Genomic DNA, 26,353 nt, shown 5'->3' with positions numbered 1-26,353 from the left:
ATGCCTGCCACCATTATTGGAATAAGCAGGCTGAATGAGGTTTGGAAGCTGCCCGACCATTAAAAAGAGATGTAGGTAAATTCTGGATTATGTTTCATTTGCCCTTTGGTGGCCTTTTTAAAAAAAAAAAAAAATTCCCATCCTGCCTCTCATAATTAATTTTGGTATAACCAAAACTTTGCTTCCTGATGTGGCAATATAATATTCTTGTAACATTAATCTAATATCTTAGCAGTTAAGAGGTATGCAACTGTCCTTTCCTAACTTTAATCTAGCAATCCCATTTTCCTTTCAAACTTGTGTGTTTGCCTGAAACAGTAACTTTTTCTATAAACACTTACGCATTGCTATTCAGTCTCAATCGGTATATTAAAATTAGCTTCAAATCTGCAACCTTTAGTTCAAGCTAATATATTAGCATTGGGGCATCCCTTTGTTGTCCCAGTTCCATCTCTAATCACAGCTTCAGCACGCCATCAAGAAGAACTCTCCTGGACATAATAAGTGCTTCATGATCCTAAATTCATTCATATGTTAATGTTTAGAACATTTTTTTCACAACTTCTCCATGCCAAGAACAATCCATTCCATGGCTTAAATTTTGTTCAAAAGCTTTTTAACATTTTTTTCTCTCTCTGCCAGCAGAATTTCTGTTCCAGAAAGTCACATGGTAGAGAACTGGAATCTAAGCTTTCCACAAGTTTTAAGTTTTTTTATTCACCTTATTTCCCCTTGCTATTCAATTACCATTATTGAATCCACCACTTTCAAGATTCTAGAGACTGCTGTTGACCAAAGATTGGACTGGGCCAGTCATATCAATGCAGTGGCTACAAGAGCTGTCAGAGGTTAGGAATCCTGTGGCGAGTAACTTCCCTCCTGAATCCCAAAGTCTGTCTGCCAACTGCAAGGAATGGGGCAAGAGTGTGATAGAATTGATAGAGTGGCTGAGTGCATCTACAGCAACACTCAAAGGGCTTGACACCATCCAGGACAAAGCAGCCCATTTGTTTTCTCCACATCAACTGCCTTTACCACCCTTTCAAGGTGACATAAATGTGTACCGTCTGCAAGATACATCATAACTCACCAAGGCACCTCCAACAGCACTATCCTCCTTAATATTCTTGGCCAGTTTACCTTCGTACCTCATTTTTCCTCTGCGTATTTCCTTCTTAGTAATCCTCTGTTGCTCTTTAAAAGCTTCCCAGTCCTCAGTTTTCCCACTTATCTTAGCTATGTTATACTTTTTCTCTTTTAACTTTATATGTTTCTTTACTTCCCTCGTCAGCCACGGCTGCCCATTCCCCCTCCTGGGATCTTTCTTCCTTTTAGGAATGAACTGATCCTGCAACTTCTGCATTGTACACAGAAATATCCGCCATTGTTCCTCCACAGTCATCCCTGCTAAGGTATTGCACCATTGAACTTTGGCCAGGTTCTCCCTCATAGCTCCATAGTTCCCTTTATTCAACAGAAGTACTGTCACTTCCGACTGTACCCTCTCCCTCTCAAATTGCAGATTGAAGCTTATTGTATTATGGTCACTACTTCCCAATGGCTCCTTCACTTCGAGGTCTCTGACCAATTCTGGTTCGTTACACAATACCAGATCCAGAATTGCCTTCTCCCTGTCGGCTCCAGCACCAGCTGCTCTAAGAATCCATCTTTGAGGCACTCCACAAAGTAAGATATATTGGAACACCATCATCTGCAAAGTTTCCCTCTAAGCCTCCCTACATCCTGAGGAAATATATTGCTGTTTCTTCAGTGTTGCTGGGCTGAAGTCCTGGAATTCACTTTATAATGACATTGTGGTGCACCTACTCCACAAAGACTGCAGCAGTTCTATAGAGCAGCTTAACACCACCTTTTCCATTAAGAATGGCAATAGATGGTGGAAACTCCAGCAACATCCCATGAACAATTTTTTTTAAAAATGCACAGAAATGTTACAAGAGCGCACCTTCAAACACAATGATCTGCCTGATTCTGTTTGGTAGCACAAATTAATCCCCTGTTGCTGCCATCCACTGGAATCAATTGAAACAGGATTAAATGCAATTAACAGTGTGTACATTCATCATCCCTAACTCTGCTAATATGTTGTAGTTAAAAATCTCACAACACCAGGTTATAGGCCAACAGGTTTAATTGGCAGTACTTAGTGCTTAACTTTGTCCACCTCAGTCCAACACCGACTCCTCCACAATCTGCTGTAGCCATTCCTGCCACTCACCTATACCCACAACCCTTTCTTTTGTCAGGAAAATTTATTTCATTTCAGCCTCCCTTTGCATTCTCTCTGAAAGCATCAATCTCATGTTCTTGCTCAGTTTGGCAGCAGATCTCACTGACCAGACTGACTGTTCTAGACGAAGCTTTTTAAAGCTCTTTTGACAGCTTTCAAATTTCCTGAACCATTTTCAGGTGGGTTTCCCCACCCAACTTTGTCCTTTCATAACACCAGGTGAAACTTTCTCATTATTGTATTGATGCATCACAAAATGTGCACCCAGCCATATGCTCGCAGTGGTCCCAAACCCATGAATCTTCACTCAGATCCTGACCATTCCTTGACACCCAAATCCAGGTGCTCCTTGAATCTAAGAAACTTAAGTATCCTAATGTGCCCTACAAATCCGTGATCTCCCCATCCATTTCAACATCCACTGACCTCTCTCCTATCCTACACCACCAAGTACTCTAGACCTTCCACCCACGCACAGCCACCTCCCCCACACCTACACACACCTCCCCACACCTAAATGCACACACACCTTTCTCTCCCCACGCACACAGACAACTCCTCCCACATCAACATACACACACACCTCCTCCCCCACACACACCCCTCCCCACACCAACACACACACATCTACCTTCCCCCTGCCACACATGCACATCCATCCTCACACCTATACACACACACTCCTTGATTGACTCCAATCAAGGGACACATTTCACAGGCAAAGTTATAGAACATAGAACACAGAACAGGCGCTTTGGCCCACAGTGTTGTGCTGAGCATTAATCCTAATGTAAGATATAATAACTTAACCTACGCACCCCTCAATTCACTGCTATCCACGTGCATATCCAGCAGTTGCTTAAATATCCCTAATAACTTTGCTTCCACCACCATCGCTGGCAACATATTCCATGCATTCACAGCTCTTTGCGCAAAGCCCTTCCTCTAACGTCCCCTCTATACCTTTCTCCTAATATCTTAAAACTATGATCCTCGTGCCAGTCAATCCTGCCCTGGGGAAAGTCTCTGGCTATTGACTCAATCTATTCCTCTCATTAACTTGTATACCTTGATCAGGTCATCTCTCTTCCTCCTTCTCTCCAGAGAGAAAAGTCCAAGCTTAGTCAACCCTTTTCATAAGGCAAGCTGTCCAGTCCAGGCAGGATCCTGGCAAATCTTCTTTGCACCCTCTCCAAAGCCTCTGTATCTTTCCTATAGTAGGGTGACCAGAACTGGACCCAATATTCCAAGTGTGGCCTCACCAGGGACTTGTAGAGCTGTGGCAAAATCTCGCAGCTCTTAAACTCGATCCCCCTTAATGAAAGCCAAAATGCCATATGCTTTCTTAACCTATCCACCTGAATAACAACTTTGAGGGATCTATGTACTTGCACACCAAGGTCCCTATGTTCCTCCATACTGCCAAGAATCCTGTCTTTAATCCTATATTCAGCATTCGTGTTCGCCCTTCCAAAATGCGTCACTTTACATTTATCCAGGTTCAACTCCATTTGCCATTTCTCAGCCCAGCTCTGCATCCTGTCTATGTTCCGCTGCAGCCTGCAATAGCCCTCGATACTATCAACAGTACCTCCAACTTTTGTGTCATCTGCAAACAGTATGCCAGCTACTAGGGATACAGCAATAATTTCATATCCTCTATCACCCCCAGAGCTCAGGGGTGGTGGAGAAAATGAACAGAACCCTTAAAAATGATTTAGCTCAAGCCAAACAGACATACAGAGCAAGTGCCGCCAGCCACACTCATGAAATTAAGAGCCACCACGAATCAGGCAAACTGGACTAACACCCTATGAATTAATGACCAGCGAGCAATGCAATTACTAGAGACCGTTATAATAGGTGGGACCGATGTAGGTCTGCTAAAAGACAAAATCTGGAGATATGTACTGGAATGAAGCAGCCAGCTAAAAGGGATACGTAACTGAGAGACAAGAGCAAAAGGACAAAGCAGGTGAACTCGAAACCTTCCGTGAGGTCATAGTAGCTGGGAGCCGCATCCTCGTGCAAACCCTGTCTGACAAAACCAGGCTTTGCCGCAAAATGGAATGGGCCATACAAAGTTATAATCAGTGGTGACACCTGCGCCTGGAGACATAAGGGGAAAAGGCACGTTGAAACACTAGACCCAAGTCAAACCGTATAAGGACCCCTATAAACGAACTAATGAGATTGACCATCCCCCAGGCACAGACAGGAACTGCGAGCAAGACAAGCAAGCAAACCACCCAGAGGCACAGATAAAACTGCTGACAAGACACATGAAACACCTACTGTTGCTGACCTCTGGTTACCATTGTTTTTTAAAAAAAAAGGGACGCTGACTATTAGCCTCATTTAACTTTAATTATTTACAGTACATACTTTCTAAATGTTGTGATAGCGGGAAGCCTGTCAGGATTTGAGATAACCTATTTTACAAAACCCACCTAAGTCTACATGGGAACCGAACTGTCTGTTACCCACTGGCCCAGTTGGCCGAATCCTTATTTGTGGCCACCCCTGTGTGGACCACTCGCGATTTATACACAGTAGATACCTCGGGCACGCCATGTAAAGGACAGCTAGGAAAATACAAAAGTGGACTCCAGGGTAGGTGTGTGGAATTGGTCAAGCCCACTGGCCATGGGGCCAGGTGCACCAATAGGGGAGGGAAGGACCTATTTAAGCATCACTGATTATCATGGAGCAGGGATGGGGATGTGTTTATGCCCTGGTACCTTGAAACAGTTCATGCATGCAGACACAATGTACTCAATAGCACTGTACAATCACCCAGGGACAACTTACCTGCACCTGCAGTGAGCAGGCATGCTTGAATGTGACCGCTGGAGGACAGTTTATATGCGGACAGTGCAATGGCATTCATGTCAGCTCTGCCACATGGACATACTTGTTTGATATTTACCAGCTGGTGGGAACAAATGGGGAGTCAGAGGTGAGATGGGTAGGCACACAGGCCCATGAACAGGACACTTATGCTATCGGGCAGCAAAGGGATTCGTTTTCTTATTTAAGGGGATTTATACTACTGACAAACCAAACCTTCCAAACCTTTTTGCAGTAGGAACGATAGGACACCTCACTGTACCATGCCCCAGCGGGAGACATGTTCGGACAAGGATAGTGACCGGCTCCATCAGCTGGGAACACTACGCTGATTGGCAGATCCCCACCACACTGAGATCATCATTGGAGTAAGGGTTTTTGGGATCTCTGTGTTTGGGGGAGGGGCAGCAAGAATCCTTAGCACTAAAAAACAAAACTACATTGTGTGTGAAATGACAATCTGAGGGAGCAATACATCAAAGGCTGTACAGGCAATCAGTGGTGAATTGGCTGAACACAGACTTTATGCACAGTAGACACATTACACGATGCATTATCAGTTTGTCCATACTCCCCCTTGCTAGACTATCATTGGTGACAAGTGTAAAACCCATGTTATTGACGATTCTTACAATATTATACATGTGATCAAAAACATTCAGGACCAGCTAGGTGACTTCAGACAAGGAGCCATAGGAGGAGATAGCTGACTAGAATGGCTGATAGCAAATCCTGGGGACCCTATTTGGCGCACTGGATTGTTCTCTTTATTTCACTCATACTGGTATTCTGCCTGGGCCTCGGGTGTTTAAAGCTTTGCTGTCAGGTGCTACTCACGCAGGCCGCGCTAAGAGCAAGTGTCACCACAGAAGAGCCACCAATTAAACTTGCACTCCTTGACAACCCTCAGGATGGGGAGATCTTAGAAAAGGTGAATTGGGTGGTCTGCGGGAGATCTCAGAAGTCGCCTCCTTGACCACAAAGCGGGGAGTGAACTGGGAGTTGACACGGGGCACTCAGAAACAAGATGGCCGCTAAGCCATAAATTGGTCACTTAGCACACAAGATGGCTGCTGAGCCATTACATGGAAAAATACAGCAAAGCATACACAGATACTGCTTCAGGCTAACAGGATACCAGCACAACAGACGGAGAACATGGATGATTAGTTTAAGGCGGGTGGGGGAGAGAATGCACATCAGTAACATCTACTGCCCGCCGAAGTGTCTGAGTCCACCCACCACCTTCAATAGAAATATTAACTACCTGAAACTGCTTGTATACAAGTGTTAATACTTCAGATCTGCAGTAATGGAAAACTATCTTCCTTCTCAGGAAGAACGGTCACGACCACTTAAACTGACAATGATTTTGTAATGTTTTCTGTAGTTTACTTGAACAATTGTACCGCAAAATATATAAAATATCATGACACGTGCTCTGGGAGCGAGAGGAGGCTTGCAGCTGACAGCCGTGCTGGCGGACATCTCTCTCTCCCCAGAGATCCGGTTTCTTTGTACGATGAACTCTGTAGCTGAATCCTGATTCTGACTCTGAGACTGGTGATTTTCCCCACAACAATTTGAGATTCAGTGCTCAAAACAATGCGAGACCCATAACTGTTTGTTATCCATAATCTATAATCTTTTGCTATAGATTCTGTGTCTTATGGTCCTGCTCCACAGCCAACTGATGAAGGAACAGCACTCCGAAAGCTAGTGCTTCCAAATAAACTATGGTGTGATTTTTTTTAACTCTGTTAGATCACACCTTGATCTTCAGATCCTAATGAAAGGTTAGCCAGATTTAGGCAAAATGTCCTTAAATTTACGCCTGTAAACTCTAGTATGATTCTGGCTGCCCTGCTACAGGAAAGATATTGTTAAATTCAAGAGGGTTCAGAAATGATTTACCAGGATGCTGCCGGGAATGGACGTTTCAGTCATAAAAATAGACTGGATAAGATGGGACTGTTTTCATGGTTGTGTAAGAGGGTGAGGGATGACCTTACAGAGGTTTATAAAATGATGAGGGACATAGCTAAGGTGAATAGCAAGTTGCTTATTCCGAGGGTGGGGGAGTTCAAAAAAGGGGGCATATTTTTAAGGTGAAAGGATAAAGTTTTAAAAAGGACATGAGGGACAACTTTTTAAATGCAGATTTGTTTGTGTGTGGAATGAATTGCCAGAGGAAGTGACTGATGTAGGTACAGTTACATCACTTAAAAAACATTTGGATGGATACATGAATAGGAAAGATTTAGAGGGATATGGGCCAAATGCAGACAAGTTACTCTAGTTTAGTTTGGGAAAATGGTCAGCAGGGACGAGTTGGACCAAAGAGTCTGTTACCATGCTGTATGATACTGACTCTGTGGTCAATCCATATACATACTACTTCTTCAGCATGTTCTTCCAGCAGTTCAGTCCCCAAAACAATGCGAGACCCATTACTGTTTGTTATCCATATCAATGATTTGGATGAGAATGTACACAGCATGATTAGTAAGTTTACTGAAGACACTAAAATAGGAGGTATAGTGGACAACGAGGAAGGTTATCAAAAATTGCAACAGGACCGTGATGAGCTGGGATATGGAGGTGCTGGCGTTGGACAAAGTTTAAAATCTCATATTATCAGATTATAGTCCAACAGGTTTATTTGGAAGTACATGATTTCAGAGCGCTGCACGTTCGTCAGGTGGAGAAGGATCATAGGACACAGTGTATAACACAGATCATATTGTCATACAACTGATGCAATATATTGAACAAACCTAGATTGCTGTCAAATCGTTCATCTTTTAGAATGCTTTCAGGTTTCGATACATTAATATGTAAATCCCAGAACTTCTTTCAAGTCACATTCCCAAGATAACTTAAGGTTTTATGAATAAAAAGGTGACATCTCAACTCAGACAATGCATTAAAGGTGTGAGGTAGACTCTGTGTATGCTAATCTTACGTCAGACTGGCTCTATTTCCAAAGTACAAATTTATAAAATGTCACATTGACATTTTTTAGAACCAAAGATTGTGGAAGGATTGCTGTGCTTTGTAAAAGTAAGTAATTTGATACTCACTGTTGTGCTGTTTACTCAGCTGCTTTTTCAAGCAACAGTGCAAGCCTTGTTACAGATGAGCTGGAGCCCAGGGGTGTGGCAAATGGAGCTTTGGCTGGCAACAAGTAGCTGATTGTGTGGAGACTCATGACCAGTTATCAATAATAGAAGTTATCTGCCTCCCATTAACTACGTGATTGTTTCTCAGGTAGCTGAGACTGTAAATGTTAGAGGAGAAGCCATCAGACCTTCACACGGTCAAGACTGTCTATTTTCTCAGTAAAAGCATCTGAAGTTTCAAAACTAGCCAGTTAGGTTCCCTTTCTAGTTGCCGTAAGCTGTGACTTTCTTTGATGAGTCAAAGATTTTTACAACTGGGAGCCAGTTACACTCTGCCTTTAGCCAATAAATTAAATTATCTGGAGAACAAAGATTGAGAAAGCAACCGTGTGTGTGTGTGTGTGTGTGTGTGTGTGTATTGTGTGTGTTGCCTGTTGATAATTATTTACCTGTAATTTAAAAACTATGTATTTATAATAAGTAGTAACTCTTTAGAGGTACAGAAACCTGTTTTCAGTCAATCAGTCAAAAGTCTAACTTTTGTAGCAATTCAAGGAATAGCAGGGCTTGTTTTCCAATGTGCTAACCCAGTGAAATATAACCATGTGGCTATATAAATTCCTACTAGTCCACGGCTCCTAATCTCTAAGCTTGTTTAAATCAAATTGCTTTGTCTTTCTTAGCCAAAATAGATGACTTTACACTTCTTCACATTGAACTCCATATACTATAGTTTTTCTGCTCGCCATATATGATAGTTTTCGTCTGTCTCAAACCATTTATAGGGCTTACTTTTACAAACAAAACATATTATATGTACGAGATAATACCCCCTGAAGGCTTGCCATTCCTTCATTTAAACAATTTAATATCAGAAAATTTGGCAGCCCCGTATTGTATTGCAGAATGAATAGGAAAACATTAAATTCGCTTTGCTTGACTTTTCATGTTTACTTTTGCACCTATTATTGCTGCTGCCCTCCTTCTTAGCTCTTTTTATATTTCTACTATTGTGCTAATGTTCACATTTCCTTGCATTTATGAAAGTTTTTACTTGTAGTTTAAAACCGAATCTCACCTCTTGGCAGAGAACTGAATGAAAGTACAACCTATATGGTAAGATTCTTAAGCACAAAATATTTTAGACATTCAGGTCTTAACGTTCAGCATTTGAGTAGAGTAGAATAGTTAGAAAATTAAATGGAATTTTAAGTTTATACATTGTGGCAATTGACAGAAAGTTATTCATAGCAATGGTACTTTTGAAACTATTGGTTGTTATAAGAAAATTAAATTCACTAATATCTTTCAGAGAAGGAAATCTGCAATCCTTAGCCAGGCTGGTCGTCATGCCTTTAGACTGGCAATGATGTGATTGTGATTGATTGATTTGTAACTATCCTCTAAAATGGCCTAGCAAGCAACTCAGTTCAAGGTCAAAACAAATATTGACCTTGGCGCAATGCCCACGTGCTGTGACGAACCAAGATTTTTGATATTATGAAGGGATTCCAGGCCAAGTAATAAAAAATTGCTTCTACTTGTTGTCCAATCAAAACAAGGGGGATGAGTTATAGTTTACAACTGTTCTGATGAAGTGGAAAGTCAGGCACATTTTCACATGAACCTTGTCAAAATGAGGGGTATCTTAGTACATATGGTTCTTTAGAAAGAGAAAGTTATTCAATATTTGTAAAACTCTTGAGCTGATTATTCTTTTATGAAGTGCCTTGCTAAAAATGCTGTTTTAAAGTGGCTGAGATAACCAGTATATTCACTATTGCTGCTGTAGGGGAGTGGAGACAGCTGGTTGAAAGTTGTAGCCTTATTAGTTTACAAATCATTCACCTGTTCCAGAATAATTTTAGGATTTTAAGGACTTCATTTTGCATCTTCTACACAAATCAAAGAATAATATTTCAAAATGCAAATCAAATGTAATTGTAACTTGCAGGAGTAGAACTAATTTGGTTGTGAAATAATTTTGTATGCCACAGGCAAATATCTTTGCTGATTGGCCATTCATAATTGAACATGAAATTCTACCCACCGAAAGTTTAGAAAAAGGATTAAGCAAACTACCTCAGCCTTGTATTAGAAAATCTAATGAGGCATGTAATCTATACTAATCATGTAGTTTCTGTTTGTATTAATTTGGTCAGTAAGCTAATATTTTAAATCTTTTTCTGAATCACCAACTTAGGTATAATTTAGAAGGTACCAACACATTTTCCAATAGAATAAGATTAATTTATTTAATTAGAAAGCTTCTTTCAAGAAAATAAATGCGACTTGATTAAATGATCCCATTGCCAGTAGCTTACATTTATATTAACCAGCTTATATGTGATTTGATTTTGCCCTGAAGCATTGTTCACTGCCACCGTTTAATGTTTTACCATCTCAAAAAGGTTTTTCCTCAAATAATAATGATTTTATGAAAGAAATGGTTGCATTCTCATGAGTTAAAATTGTTTGGTACGATGAATCACATTTATAGGATAAGCATGGAATTAAGATTATTTATGCTTAAAAGAGGAAAATGAGTCTTTATTCAGGACTTCCCAATTTTTCCATTCGATTCCACCAGCTTGCCCCAGAGCCTCTGCTTCAATCCATGTCAACCTTGTTGTCTTAGTTTCCATGTTGTCTGTCAGTTTACATATGCAGTTTTCTGTTTCTGGTGTTGCCCACTTTTGGCATTTTATAAAAATGAACTTATTCTATTAACCATTCAGTACAATTTTGCTTTTTCTTAATTCGCCACAGTTCCAGCTTCCAGCAATGAAAATCTTCATTCTACAGAAGTTATTAAGCTTTATATTTAATTTTTACAAAACTGGTTGTAGCTTGATCAGTGTTCCACATTCAGAATTATTGGTGATGGAGGGAATTTTATGAAGCCCAAGAAAGTGGACTGAATGGAAATTAATGATTTACAAGTAAATATGGTGAAAAGTGTATTATGTCGCCACACTCCTGCACTATTTGAATTACAGAAGAAATTAAGTTAATCTTCCTCCCAGCTTGTGCTGTGCTCGACATTGGGTGGTAGGGGGTTGGAGGTGGGGAGTTGGGGGTGGTTGGTGTTTTGCCCCGCAGCAGGTTCCAGGGTCTCTAAAACAGGCTCCGAATTGGCCACTATCACTGCTGCAACCAGTATATCACCGCTGCCCGAAGTGCTGCTCTGGGCCTCCACCTCCGGGGTACCATACCAGTCCTACCATAACATTGCCAATGGAACTGCCAGCTGGACTCATTCGAGCCTACCGCAGCTGAATCCCAACATCTCCAATTCCGATGCTGACCACAGATGCTGCCTTCTTCGCCAATGCTAAGACGACAAAAGGGAGAGAGAAAACAAAGTAGAGAGAAAGTTGGATTTGACTGGCTTGGTGTTCAACAGCATACGGGTACAATAGCCCGAACGCACAATAGCCTGCTGTTTCTGCCATCTTGGTTTGTGCTGCAATGATAAAGTCAACAGCATGTCAAACCAGCCTGTGGCATAATACAATCTGCAATAAAGTCTTCATTTCACTATGACTCAAGCTGCACACAAGAATCAGTTTGTGATCATTTAAAGGTGGCATGCACCATTTGGCCTTATACAGTTAGTGTGTAATGTCTGTGATTTCCTGGGCTTTACTTTATGCTACAAGGGAGGAGAGCAGGAAAATAAACTTTTATATGAAGGCTCAGGACCAGCAAGGGTGAGTTGATGATTTAGAGGGATTGGCAGGGCATTGAGAAATTAATTTGGGGGAATGGAAAAGGTTTAGCGTTCTGTATGTGACGAGGGTGTGGCGGGGGTAGTCAATCCAGGCAAAAAAAACGAGGACATATTATAGTACTATCCAAATGGTGTGCATCTCCATGTGTTGGTTGGTAGAGTCCTTTGAGTTCGCCAACAACATTATTCTTTGCTTAACTTCCTACATGGAGCATGGAAAGGAGGGCCAGCTGAACCTTCACATTCAGCTACATCCCACAGAGTGATGACCACAGTGACAATAAAGAGTGATAAATATCACAATGGTTTCTTCCACAATAAAGGAAATATCTCGAACTCCCTTGTAATCGTTAATGTGCACCTGTTGTGAGGCATACCAAAGCATTTAGGTCTCTAAACAAGCTGATCTCTACAAATAACAATGATACATACATGAATACAATGAAACCAATATATTGTTAATACTTACAATTGAAATTTCATTTTGAAAAATATCCATGCCTTTGGACTCTCAAGTATTTTGTTAATAACAACAGAGCTGGGTAAGGAAGTCGTAGCCATGATGAAGAGATTCTCTGTGTGTCAGAGTTGCTCTTTTACAGCCCATTTTTCCTATCTATTTTATTAACAGATGGCGGGTTTCAAGAATGCAATACTTCTGCCGTGTTATCACGCATGTGTATGTGCATATTACTGGCACCGAGGTTTTTTATTATGTGAGAAATACCAAAAAGAGAGAGTGTACTGTTATAGTTACAATGTCAGGAATGGCATGCTGTTTAATAAAAATCCTGGCTTTCAGAAAAGAAATAGAATAATAGAGGTATGTATACAAGTATGACCATCAGGTTGAGAAACATAAGGCAGAACATTACAGTAGATACCCTACATCTGGGTCCAGAGAATGCCGTGGGTGCCCTTCCCACTGGCTTCCTGACTGCCCTTAACATGGTGGCAGAGTGACCCGGAGCAGGTGGCTTGACTTCATGCCAGTTGAGGCCCTTAGATGGTCAATGCAGTGGGGAGTATTCCCAAATTTCCCTGAATTGTGCGTTATAGGTGGTCAACAGTCTTTTAGGAGTCTTTTATCACTATAGGATTCCTAGCCTCTGACCTATGCATGTAGCTGCAGTCGTTATCTGACAAGTCCTGTTCAGTTTCTGGTCAATGGTAAGTCAATGATAAACCCCACCACCACCAGAATGTTAATAGTGAGGAATTAATTGACATCAATGTTGTTGAATGCCAAGGAGAGTTGGTTAGATTCTCTCTTGTTGGAGATGGGCATTTCCTGGCATTTGTCTAGCATGAATGATATTTGTCACTTGTCAGCCCAAGCCTGGATATCATATAGGTCTGCTGCATTTGGACATGGGCTTCTTCAGTATCTATTCAGTATTTGTTCAATCATCTCAAGCATCCTGACTTCTGACCTTTACAAAAGAGGGAAGATCATTGATGAAGCAGAAGAAGTTGGTTGGACCGAGGACACTGCCCTGATGAACTTCTCCAGTGATGTCCTGGAGTTGAGATGACTGACTTCCAACAACTGCAACTATCTTCCTATGTGCCAGGCACAACTCCAACCAGCAGAGAGTTTTCCCCCTAATTCCTGTTGACTCCTGTTGTGCTAGGTCTCCCTAAACTCACTTTATGAAGTGCAGCCTTAATGTTAAGGGCAGTTACTTACCTCGTATCTGAAATTCAGCTCTTTTTCTCCATGTTTGTCCACTTGGTTTCATTCCTTTTTCGAGATTTTGTGTTGTTTAGACTCTGTCGTATAAAATAGCATATTCTTAGAGCCAGCATGAGCTGTAGCAAAGGAAATCTGAGAGTGTTTACTATAATTGAAGCATGAGTGACCTGGATCCAAACTTAATGTAATTTGTAGTTGCAAAATTGGTTAATGGTTTATAGATTATAACTAATTCTGGTTGAATCGGTTGGTAAACCGGATATTCAATGAGACTCCGTGGTTTACCAAATAAAACCACTGACTGACAGCTTTGTAATTTTTTTTTTCAAAATTGAGTCATATTATTTGCTTTAGTTATTCCTGATGCTTGCTAGCTATGAGTTGAAATCTGCTTTTTCTTAAACATTGAGATATCACAAAGTTTTCATGTTAGGAGATTGCCATAGTTTATGATAGCTTATTATTTCTTAATGCACAATGATACGGTCGTACAGTCACATAACAGTTAGTCAACTCAATATGCAGAGAGGTTTACTACTGTGCACATCATGGAAAAATCAAAACTGATAACAATTTTCCTTTCCCAATAACCATAGGCAACAAATGAAAGGTTTAGTAACTGATAGATGGTATCATGGAAGATATTTTAAAATGTTCTTGCCCTATGTATATACTGTGTTCTGGTATCTTGGAAATCAATGTGTTAGTTTTTAGAAGTACTTTATCAATCACTAAACTTATACTTTGTCCATGTGTGACATAAAACAATGAGTTTATCGAGGGAATTGGACATTATGAAAGTGTGAAACCAGAATGTTGTTTTTTTCCCCTGTATGATGAGCATTATTTTGCAATCATTATAAACTTGGATGACCCTTGTAGCTTTTGATTTACTCAAACTGAATGCTCATGTTCACGTTGAAAGGAGTTTAATCAAGAAAATAATGTAGAGTCTAAGCAGGATAGTTTAATTTAATATACTTGGCGCATAACATAAAGGTGAACTTAAGATTGAATAAAATCTGTTTGTTTTCTGTTCACAGTCTGATATCATCCATCAAAGTGTTTTTGAACTGATCCATACAGAAGACAGAGCTGAGTTTCGTCGACAACTTCATTGGGCTCTAAATCCAACATCAACTCCAGACTCGGGACAGCTAATTCCAGGTAATAGTGCAGATTCACATGGTCATTCCATTAGCTGCAATTTTAAGACCCTATTCTGTCCTGTGGAGATCCTATGGAGAAAACTAATCTCACTTGTTTGTACCAAGCAACTACATAAAAATAACATTGAAATGTAAGTATTCGATAATAATATGATGGAAAATGTGAAATGAGCATGGCTTTTTTATCTGTTCACACATTCCAAACTACTTCACCCATTAACCGCTTGTTATTAATTCTAAGATCTCCTCAATAGACGGTTCCACTTGTTACTTTTGTTCTGTAGAGCTAAAGCTTGAATTGGTACAGCTACATATAATTTTATTTCAATGGGAGCTCACTTATACTTTTAATGCTCTACACCCCCAATAAAACCATTACTCTTTCTTATCCTCGCTGCAACTTTTACCTACATAATAAAGGTAACTACTTTTTAAGATCATTCTTTAATGATTAACACTTAAGTTACTTTATCAGTTTCTTTTTTTTTGCCATACTTGTTGTGTTCATCAATCAATAATCTGTACTGTTATTTATTGCTTACATTTACATTGTTAATCCTTCATTATTAAGCAATTGTTTTGGCTTCTTAAGTGCCAACACATTCCCAGTTACAACTGTTGCAAATAATTTACTTAGATTTCCATTTAAATATTTAGTATTACAGATTTAATTTTACATCTAGTCTTCCTTGCAATTATTGATGATCGCACTTCTATGTGGATTCTATTATCACGGCCCTTAATGGGGTGCTACTTCAAAGCTAACTATTCAGGAGTTTTAACCATGTTCTTTGTCAAGAGATTGTAGGTTCACTTGCTGACTGCATTTCTGATCAGCCTCATATGTATTGTTAGCAGGCACATTTGAGTGTAAAATGAATGCAAGAATGATGATCAGAATCTGGAAAAAAGACATATTGGAAGAAATTTCAAGGGGGTTTCGAAGGAATAAAATAACAATCTGGATGCTGTCTCAAAATAAATGTAACGTCTATCATTGCTCCTTCAAGTGTTTGTTTGATTTCACAACAAATTATTAGAGTACAATTTCTATCCATCTATAATTTTGTGAGAAAAAAATTGTTTCTTGAAAATAAGAGAGGAATTTCAAAGTGTAAGGGGAACGAGGAGAATGGTAAAATTCACCAAAGTACAGTCCTGGAGATTAAACATTGATCCAGTTCAGAGTGGAAAAATCTCCCATGTCAGTGCTGTACTCTTTGTTTACAAAAATGCAAGTCAGTGACTCTGCACTGTTTGAAATGCTTTAGCTAATAATGATTTTAAAGAGTTATAGTCCTGCATTGCCCCATCCTACAGCACTAAAAAAAAAACGTTCTCCAATCTTAGCAGTAGTTTTGTATAAGGACTGGATTGTCATTGCTTCAGAATTATTGTTCATCGTGACCATGTTGGCTACACGATCAAGTTAAGCTTGTCTTAATTTTGAAAGGCTGTGCTTCATAAGTTATAAAAGTATTACTTTTTTTCTAGGAAATAGTAAATATGTTTTGCAATTCATTTTTCAATCTGTTGGTACAGTTGAAATTTTAAACCTGAACAGATATAAGTGTTATTGGAAAAAGGAACTCTTTTGATATAATCCTGGTTCTGAAGAAGAACCACTGGACCCAAAATGTGAACTTTGCTTTCTCTCTACAGATGTCACCAGACCTGCTGAGTTTCTTCAGTTTTAGATTTCCAGCATTCTGCAGTTCTTTGTTTTTGTTTACTCTTTTGATATACATTGACCTGGATATTCCATGGAGTGTTAGCAGTCATCCCATTACCATTCCAATCTGTTTTTCTGTCTCGGGCTCAGTTCCACTTCTCTAACAAGGAATTTCAATCTAGGATAAAGCGTACAGTGTTCTCAGTTTTATTAATAAAGGCACAGAGTACAAGTGCAAGGAGATGATGCTGAACTTGTACAAGACCCTTGTTAGACCCTTGCTAGGACATTGTATTCAGTTGTTGGCACATCACTATAGAAAGCATGTGAAAGCATTGGAGAAAGTGCAGAAGCAATTTATGAGAATTGTTCCAAGAATGAGAAACCTCAGTTAAAAGTTTGACTGAAGAAGTTGGGATTGTTCTTCTTGGAGAGAAGAAGCTTGAGAGGAGATTTTATTAGAAGCTTTCAAAATCATGTGAGAGCTGGGTAGAGTAGATAGGGAGTAGTTGTTCCTGTTCATAAAAGGAAAAAGAACAATACAACATAGTTTTTAAGTGAGGTGCAAAAGAAGTTGATGTAAGAACAATCTTTTTCGATCAGCAACTAGTTAGCATTTGGAATGCACTGGCTGGAAGTATGGTGGAGGCAGTTTTGAGTGAGGCACTCGAGGGCATGGCATGATAATTTGGATCGAAATAGTGTATGAGGTTATGGGGATAAGGCAATAAATTGACACAAGGCAATAATGCTCATTTGAAGAATCAATACAGGAACTATGGGGCAAATGGAAGGGAGTTTCTCAGACTTGCTCATCAGAATTTTCAAGTTCCTAGGTATTTTCCACAGAATCTGCTGCATCCAGGATTCCACGGATTTCTGACGTGTTGCTCCAGTTTGCACTGCTCCAACGTCTATCTGGCCATTGGAGTATCTAGACCGTAGTTTCTTTTTAAGAGCATGTATGGGTGATATTAAATTAGTTGCTACTAATACACTTCATCCAAGTTGCTTTGACCATTACAGAGGAACCTCGATTGTCCGAATACCAACTATTCGAAAATTGAATTATCTGAAGGAGTTCTCGAGGTCCCAATAAAAGCATTACATCAAAGACATGTTTCCAACACCGATCACATCTTTTGTTTATAGTGATTAAACAGGAACCGTCTCCAAATGACTGACATCCCGCCCGCTCTCTCTCTCTCTCTCTCCACACTTTCCCTGGAGTTCTACAGTGGGGTGTACTCTAAATCCACCCTTCCCCAGATAATCTCTCCAACATTGTCCTGCACAGGGTAAAGGTGGAGCCTGTCAAAACACTGCAATAAAATGGTGTGGGTGTGTGTGTGTTATTTGGAGACTTATCCCACAAAGATGGCAGCAACAGTCTTGTTGCTGTCCAGTCTGGCTGCCGGGGGTAGTGGGTAGGGCGTTGTTGGATGGAGTTGGGGTCAGGGGGCGGGGTTGGACCGGTATGGGGAACAGGGGGCGGTGTTGGACGGGGTTGAGGCGGGCATGGGGCGATGTTGGACAGGATTGGGGAGCGTGCAGGGGGTAGTGTTGGACTGGGGTGAGGGGCGGTGTTTGACCGAGGGGATGGGTGCTCGCATACTATGTGCTGCTGCCTTGTCTCCTGAACAGGGAGCAGTCTTAAACTCCGAGCCCCACAGCAAAGGCATTTAATCGATTAACTGAATAATCGATTATTCAAACAAAATAGTGCCCACCCATCTCATTCAAATAATCGAGTTTCCTTTGTATTCAATCTGCCAAAGTTAGTATTCACACCCAATCATTATAGCTCTCGGTAATTAGCAATCAGCAAGGATTGCAGAAAGGACAATGTGAATAGTTACCACATAGAAGTAGTCAGCTGTCTAAAAGTAATTGTGATAAATTGCTGTAATGCCTGGTGTTCAGTACCTACACAAGGGTAGAAGGTTCACATGGTTTAACGTTTCCAGGTAGACAGAAGCACTGAACTAGCAGCTTCAAAAATGATTATTGATATAATCAGTAATAATTTGATTTATTTTTGTGAGACAATTTAAAATTATTTTGGACTGATGTTGGCAGACTTTTATTTTGGAATACCTTGGAATCTTGTCCAACCTCCCAGAGTAAACTTGCTTGTATAAATATGCCTTTTCATAACAGCTGCTGGCTAAATTAAGCACAAATCGTAAGCTTCAAATCATGCACCACCACTTTAGGAACTGTAAGCTGATCTGTTAGTTGAGCCAAGTAGATTACTTGCGTACAACCACTTCACAGTGCACTAAATGCAGCCAGTTATGAGTGTTGTCACAAATAAGATTCAGATGTTAGTGGAGTAATGATATGCCTAATTTTTACAAAAATAGACTATTTCCGGGTAGAGTGCTGACCTTAAATATTCCTCTCCTCATCCTTAGTCTTGAGCCTTTAGTATTAATACTTATGTATGCTGAGGATGCAAATTCAAACATTAAAGAAAATTAATGTAATATACTTAAAGGTAGACCAATTTACCACATGGAATAAAGTGCACGCACAATATAGCTCTACATGCTATGAGCAACAGAAATACTAATGTCAGCCAGATATGTACTCTGTGCAGCACTTTTGGATCAGCAATAAAAACATTTAGAAGATCTGGAAGTATGAAAAATGAAAGGTTGACTCAGATTGGTGCAATCCAAGGAGGTGAGCTAATATGAATAGTGCATGATGTATGTTTATAAACCACAGATAAATACAGCAGAACTTGTTGCATCATTCTACTTGTAATTTCTTTATTTTAACATTGTACATTCTATCATCTCTTTTCAAACTGTTTTGCCTGTTCTCTCCAACAAAAGCCGATTCACTTATGATTTTTTTTGTTTGGTTTCCAGTATCATCAAGATTTTAACTTTCACTTGTACCTCCTTTTGATAAACACGGTTGACCTCGACAATATTCTTCGAATCACTGAATGCGTTTTAATTCTTATATAATTGGATGGGAAGGAAGGTGATCATGAACTATCCAACAACAGTTTTGTATTGTCCACTATGCAGTTCTCATTTGAATTAAGTGCTCATGTCAATCAGAGAATGTTTACCAAGGATGTCCTGATTACCAGGGCATTCATTAGGCCAATAAATTAAAGTTTCCTCTCTCTATTAAGTTAATTGTCTGATTTTTAAAAATATGTTAGCCTTCTCTAAACCTTGAACTGTACTATATTTTGCATTAGTTTACATTAAACATTGGCCAGTTATCAATTTAAATTCCAGTTTTCAGAAAATTTTGTGTGCAGTGCCTTTATGCTTCATCAAAGTGGTGCTTTTTTATTTTGTTGCCATTTAAGCTTTCTGCTCAACATCTGGCATTAATTCTCTTCCATGCTATAACTTGTTTGCAGAGCACTTCTATTTTTAGTTGTTAATCTGCTTTCTTGAAAGCAATGTCTATAATCTGTAATCAAACCATTAGTTACTCTGAAGGATTGAATGAAGATAGCAGATTTACAGATACTTGGGGTGATCATGTTGGGAATAGACTATGATTTTTGCCATCATCTGAATCTCAAAATGCAACTGCTACATACTTACCATACCTACATGTGACTTTTTTAAAAGCTTAATACTTGGAAAGTCTAATAAGAAGAGCAGGCAGAACTAGGTTAATGAGCATGATGGGACTGGCCATCTGAAGTGTATTTATTTTAATGCAAGGAGTTAACAGGTAAGGCAGATGAGCTTAGAGCCTGGATTAGTACTGCGATGTAGCCATTACAGAAACTTAATTGAGAGAAGAGCAGGACTGACAGCTCAATGTTCCAGGGTTAAATGTTTAAGGCATGATAGAAATGGGTGCAAATGGGGTGGAGGAGTTGCATTATTGATGAAGGAAAATGTCACAGCTGCACTAAAATTAGAATTGCGTTTTATTGTCACATGCAATCGAGTACAGGGATACTGGAGTACAGTGAAAAGTTTACAATGTCACTATTCATGGCACTATTTTAGGTACATGGTGCCTAGGTACAAAATCTTAGGTAAAGAGTTGGAAAATAAAGAAATAAGTTAGCATTCAACACCACAGTCTTATTAGTATAAAGTAGTACTGACAGTGTTTCTTTAGCCATGGGCCTGCAGTCGGTCCACACTGGCTTTCCCTATGATGGATCGATCTCTCTTCCACGCTGGATTTGATTTTGTTGATCCCTGTGCCTCCGCGGTACTATCTCGCTGCAGGTCACCATCCTCCCCTCTCCCACTCTAGGCTTGATCTCTTGATGCCCATACAAAAGAGAATATCTTGGGTATGGACTGAACTCAGGAATGATAAAGATGCAATCACTGTGATAGGGTTACACAATGGCTGCCCAATAGCCAGTGGGAGATTGAGGAACAGATATGTAAGTAGGTCATGGAAAGATGTACAAACAAGTGTTATTCTGTAATATTGAGGTGCCAGTGTCGGACTGGGTGGACAAAGTTAAAAATCGCACGACACTAGGTTATAGTCCAACAGGTTTATTTGGAAGTACTAACTTTCAGACTGCTACTCCTTCATCAGGAAACTAGTTACCTGATGAAGGAGCAGTGCTTTAAAAGCTAGTACTTCAAAATAAACCTGTTGGATTATAACCTGATGTTATGAGAGGGTTATTCTAGTGGGTGATTTTAACTTCCCAACATTGACTGTGCCACCCTTAGTGCGAGGAGCTGTGATGTGGCAGAATTTGTTCAGTGCATCCACGAGGGTTTCTTGAAACAATATACAGATAGTCCAACTAAGGAAGAGATCATATTAGACCATGTGTAAGGGCATAAATGTGGCCAGTGGGGGAGCATTTTGGGGACAGTGGCCAAAATTCCATAATTATGGATAAGGATAAGACAGGTCTCCAGGTGAAAGTACTGAATTGGGGGAAGGCTAGTTAGAACAGTGTTAGACAGAAACTAGAGAAATTAGATTGGGGGTAGCTGTTTGATGGTAAATCCGCATCTGATGTGCGAAAGTCTTGTAAAGGCCATTTGATTGAAATTCAGGAACAGCATGAGGTTGGAAAGAGTCTAGGAATCCTGGATAACCGATATTGAAAGTTTAGCCAGAAAGAAAAAGGAAGAATATGTAAGGATTAGGAAGCTGAAATAAGACATGATTCTTGAGGAATGCGAAGGAAGCAGTAAACAGCTTAAACAAGAAATTAGGAAGACTAAAAGGAGCCATGAAATGTCCTAAGGAAGTAGGATTAAGGAGAATCTCGAGGCATTTTATAGATATATTAGGAGAAACAGGGTAATTAGGCAAAATGTAGGTCGACTCAAGAATAAGGGGGGGCAATTTATACGTGGAGCCAGAGAAAGTGCATGAGGTCCTTAACGTGTATCTTGCATTGGTATTCACCAAGGGGAAGAACATAGATCATGCTAAGATTAGGAAGGAGTATGTTAATATTCTAGGGCATGACAATATTAAAAAGGAGGAGTATTGTATGACTTAAAAACTATTAAGGTAGATATATCCCGTGGTCTCAGGATACTGAGAGAGAAAAGGGAGGAGATTGCTGGTGTCTTAAAAGAGATCATTGTATCCTCTTTAGCTACAGGTGAGGTTCCAGAAGACTGGAGAATATCCAATGTTGTTTCTTTGTTTAAGTGCAACAGGGATATTCCAGGAAATTATAGACGGGTGAGCCTTACATCAATGGTAGAGAAATTATTGGAGAAGATTCTTAGGGACAGGATTTACTCCTATTTGGAAAAGAATAGACTTATTAGGAATAGTCAGCATAACTTTGTTTGGGGGAGGTCTTGTCTCAAACTTGATTGTGTTTTGAGGAAGTGATGAAGACGATTGATGAGGGTAAGGCAGTGGATGTTGTCTACATGACTTTACTAGAGTGTTGATAAGGTCTGTCATGGTAGGCTGGCCCAGAAGATTAAGACACATAGGGTTGATGGATAAGTTGTATATGAAATTGGCTTGGTCATAGATGATTAAGGATGGTTGTGTAGGGTGTTTTTCTGACTAGAGGTCTGTGACCAATGGTGTTCCACAAGCATCAATGCTGCGACCCCTGTCGTTTGTAATATATATAAATGATTTGGATGAAAGTGTAGGTGATTCAATTAGTAAGTTTGCAGATGGCAGTAAAATTTGATGGAGTTGTGGATAGTGAGGAAGGTTATCAAAGGAAGAGTTAGAAATTTGGGCAGAGAAATGGCAGATGGAGCTTAATCTGGACAAGTGTGACATGAAGCATTTTGGGAGGTCCGATGCAAGAAGAAAGTATGCTATGAATGGTAGGAACTTTAGGAGCATTGATGTGCAGAGAGATCTTGTGGTGTAAGTCTAACTCCCTGTAAGTGGCAACAAAATGGTTAAGGTGATCAAGAAAGCGTATGGTATGCTTGCCTTTAGCAGTCAAGGCATAAGTGGAAAAGTTGGCAAGTCATGTTTAAGCTATATAAGACTTTAGTTATGCCACATTGGAAGTATTACATGCAGTTCTGATCCGCACTCTATAGGAAGAATGTGGAGGCTTTGGAGAGGATATAAAAGAGGTTTACCAGGATGTTGCCTGGTTTGGAGTGTATTAGCTATAAAAAGAGACTGGACAAACTAGGATTGTTTTCACTAACATGTCAGAGGCTGAGAGGTGACCCAGTAGAAGTATCTAAAATTATGAGGCATGGATAGGGTGGTTAATCTGAGTCTTTTTTCCCAGGGTACAAGTATCAAATACTAAGATGCATTGTTTTAAGGTAAGAATAGGAAAGTTTAAAGGAGATGTGTGAGGCAAGTTTTTCTTTACACAGAGGTGCCTGGAATTCACTGTCAGAGGAGGTGGTAGAAACAGATAGGATAGCAATATTTAAGAGCATTTTAGACAAACACGATCAGACAAGCCACAGAAGGATATGGGCCAGCAAAGGCAGATAGGATTAGTTTTGAATGGTATCACGGATGGTGCAGACATGGTGGGCTGGGGCCTAATTCTGTGTTGTACTGTTCTATATACAATGCTCTACAAGAGAGGGAAGTTTGTTCAGGTCTTGTTGCTTCGACTTTTGGTGTTGATGGGTGATGCCTGCACTTGTTGGATATCCATATAACCTCTCGGAAGTTATAAGGTGATTATGTAACTGTTAATCTTGGGGCAGGGTGGTGACTTTTGAACATTAAACAGTATTTTCCTGAAATTTCTAAAATATGTGAAATAAACATAATTTTCTTTTAATTTAGTCTCCATCTTCTTAATTTGTTGCATGTGACATTATCTTCCATTCAGGTGAAAATGGCCTTCCATTACCAATCACACATTACAGTCCTGAACAACTTCCTCCAGAAAGTTCACCATTTTTCGAAAGAAATTTTGTATGCAGGTTAAGATGTCTCCTGGATAATTCCTCTGGATTTTTGGTAAAGTCATTTTTGACCTTGTCCTTTTTTCCACAGTTCAAATTTATTTGAAGTTATTTAACAATGAAAAATGTTTAAACCGTAACCACTTAGTGCAGTGTCTCTTATAATTAAGTCAGTCACTTGCATTATGATTTTTTTTGTATTGCAATGTTAATGGGTGCTGAGATGCTTCCTAGATAAAATGCCTTCAAAACAAAGTTTGTCGTGGCAGTTAATTATTGGAAGTTCACAATAATAAAGCATTTTAAATTCTATAAGTAGTTGCATTGAAGGAGGATTTTTGGTATGAGCCTATGTTGACAAATTGATGAGTAAGCATGTGACTTGAACCTAATATTCATTTCTGAGTGAACATGCTCGCATAAGTTGTGTATTTTTTTATAAATCTAATTGTTTCTACGTTATTGAAAGGTCCAATGCCTTTATTTTTCTGAAAAGGTAATAGGGATAATGAAATTCACCATCATTTGTGCACAAATGAAACAGAAACAATGTGAGGAGGAGATGTAAAAGTCAGAAAGTTAATTTGAGATGCTCCGCTCAGCTGTTAGCACAACTTCTCCTTTCCTTGCTAAACATGTAAAAGCATTGGGTGGCATGATGTTGCTACATTTACTTAATAAGCAAAACTAAATTCAGCACTGAAAATTTAGTCTTGTCCATTTCAGTCGAAGTAACCTTTAAGTATAAGTATTTTTGGTGGTGCAGACTTGATAGCTAAAGGGTCTCTTTTGTACTGTGTGATTCTGTGATTACTGCGAGCCACACTCTTTAGCAATGAAAATTAACTCTTTCACAAATGTGGAGTCTCATTTCTTCAACTTTTAATTGTTAGAAATATTCATCATGTGAAAGTTTTTTTTTGCCCCTCTTTTACTTTGCCTCATCTGTGTCTCTCACTGCCCCAGCCATTCTCTCCAACTCTCCCCTCTTTTCTTGTTCTCAATCCAATCTTTGTTCCCCTCTCATTGCATGGAATGTTCTGCATTTTGATCTAAATGTGGTGGGATAAGTAAAACAGGGATGATGCCTCTCAATTACTCACTCGCCGGACCTCATGCCTATCAGATCCATTAATAGTTGGTGGATTTTTCACTGCACTCACTTCCCGGAACCGTGTTACCCTGCCCTACCTGAAGTTGTTGGCCATTCGGGCTAGAAATAACAATAGGTCATAGTGCTTTCAAAGGTCAAGGCTGTTGTTGGCACATCAACATAGAAGTCCAGGGGTGGCAGGCAGAAGGAGTGTGGTCAGAAGGAAGAATAGATGATGTTTATCAGCAGCCATTCCCTGGCACACATGCTTGCCTTCTGATCATTCACAAGTTGGGAAAGATCAAGGACTCTGATCCAAATACTTATACCAGTCAGGAAGACTGTCAGTATTCTTACCCACTAGCAATGGAGTTGTTGGCAGTTGTGGCATGAAGTGGACCTTAATTGACCAAAGACCATTTGAGGGTCTCAACTGATTACATGATGCCAATGGATGTATACCTAACTAGACCTTATTTTCTGTGGTAGTGAGAAGGCAACTCATACTACTTGATGACAATGTCATCCCATTCAGCCACTATCCCTCCTGTTAGGGAAAGTAAGATTCCACCCTTTATGTCTCATTTTCTAACAGTTATATTGAATTCACGCACAGTAAATTAAATTTCCTTTATGGGTATGGGATTATTAATTCCACAATCTTTCAATGACAACAGAACACACCATTTTCTCATTTTGAACAAATGAACATTTCCTCAAGCATCCAACACATACACTTAGGTTTTGAAAGAAACTATTTGCGCAGCTTAACCACAAGAACATTCATTCCAATCATAGCAGATTCTTTCCTTACCCTCTTAGCTTTGATTTAGTGACAAATAATTGAGCCATTTGTTCACCAATTGTATTTTCTATATCCTGATGAGAAGTGATTAGGAGGCAGGATTATAGTAAATAACAGTAATAGTTTGAGTGGGGATAAATGCAAAAGCAGTGGTGAACGTCCAATTTAACACATCAACAGTTCCTGCTGCTGGTGAATTAATGGTGAACGGCATCATAATTGAGAATTTGTGATTACAGAGGGAAGTGACTTTGGAAAGATTTGTTTCCACGATCAAACACAGAAAAATGTGGAGCAGAAATGAAATGCCAGTTCTAATAGCAAGTGTAGAGAGAGAAACTGAATCAATTGGTGGTATTGCTGCAAAAGGCTGTTACATATTTTAGCATGTCATCAGCAAATTTGTCGTTGGTTTAACAGCTGCAGCATTGTATAACCTTAATTTTAAATCCAGTGTTTCACCGATACCTCACCTCCTCAGCCCATGACTGAAATAAGAAGGAACTTCTCTACCCAGACAGTAGAGAATCTTTGGAATTCTGCATGACCCAAGGGACATGAAAGGTCAGTCAATATGTTCAGGACAGACACACATGGATTTCTTCAAACCAAT

At 39.7% G+C, this 26,353-nt stretch overlaps 1 protein-coding gene across 1 annotated transcript in view; it reads left to right on the top strand.

The window, feature by feature from the left end:
• Positions 1-26,353, top strand: part of LOC122549768 (aryl hydrocarbon receptor-like) — a 191,888-nt gene that overhangs the window by 131,900 nt on the left and 33,635 nt on the right. The window contains exons 5-6 of the mRNA XM_043689763.2: positions 14,696-14,819; positions 23,767-23,897. Coding sequence (XP_043545698.1) covers positions 14,696-14,819; positions 23,767-23,897 — 255 coding nt within the window. The remainder of the gene's footprint in view (positions 1-14,695; positions 14,820-23,766; positions 23,898-26,353) is intronic.

The sequence above is a fragment of the Chiloscyllium plagiosum genome, unplaced genomic scaffold, assembly GCF_037043375.1.
Source record: "Chiloscyllium plagiosum isolate Xiang-an unplaced genomic scaffold, Cpla_swu_hap1 HiC_scaffold_5, whole genome shotgun sequence".
NCBI classification, from domain to species: Eukaryota; Metazoa; Chordata; class Chondrichthyes; order Orectolobiformes; family Hemiscylliidae; genus Chiloscyllium; species Chiloscyllium plagiosum.
The sequence above is the reverse complement of the archived record's forward strand: the minus strand, read 5'-3'. Positions and strand labels throughout refer to the sequence as shown.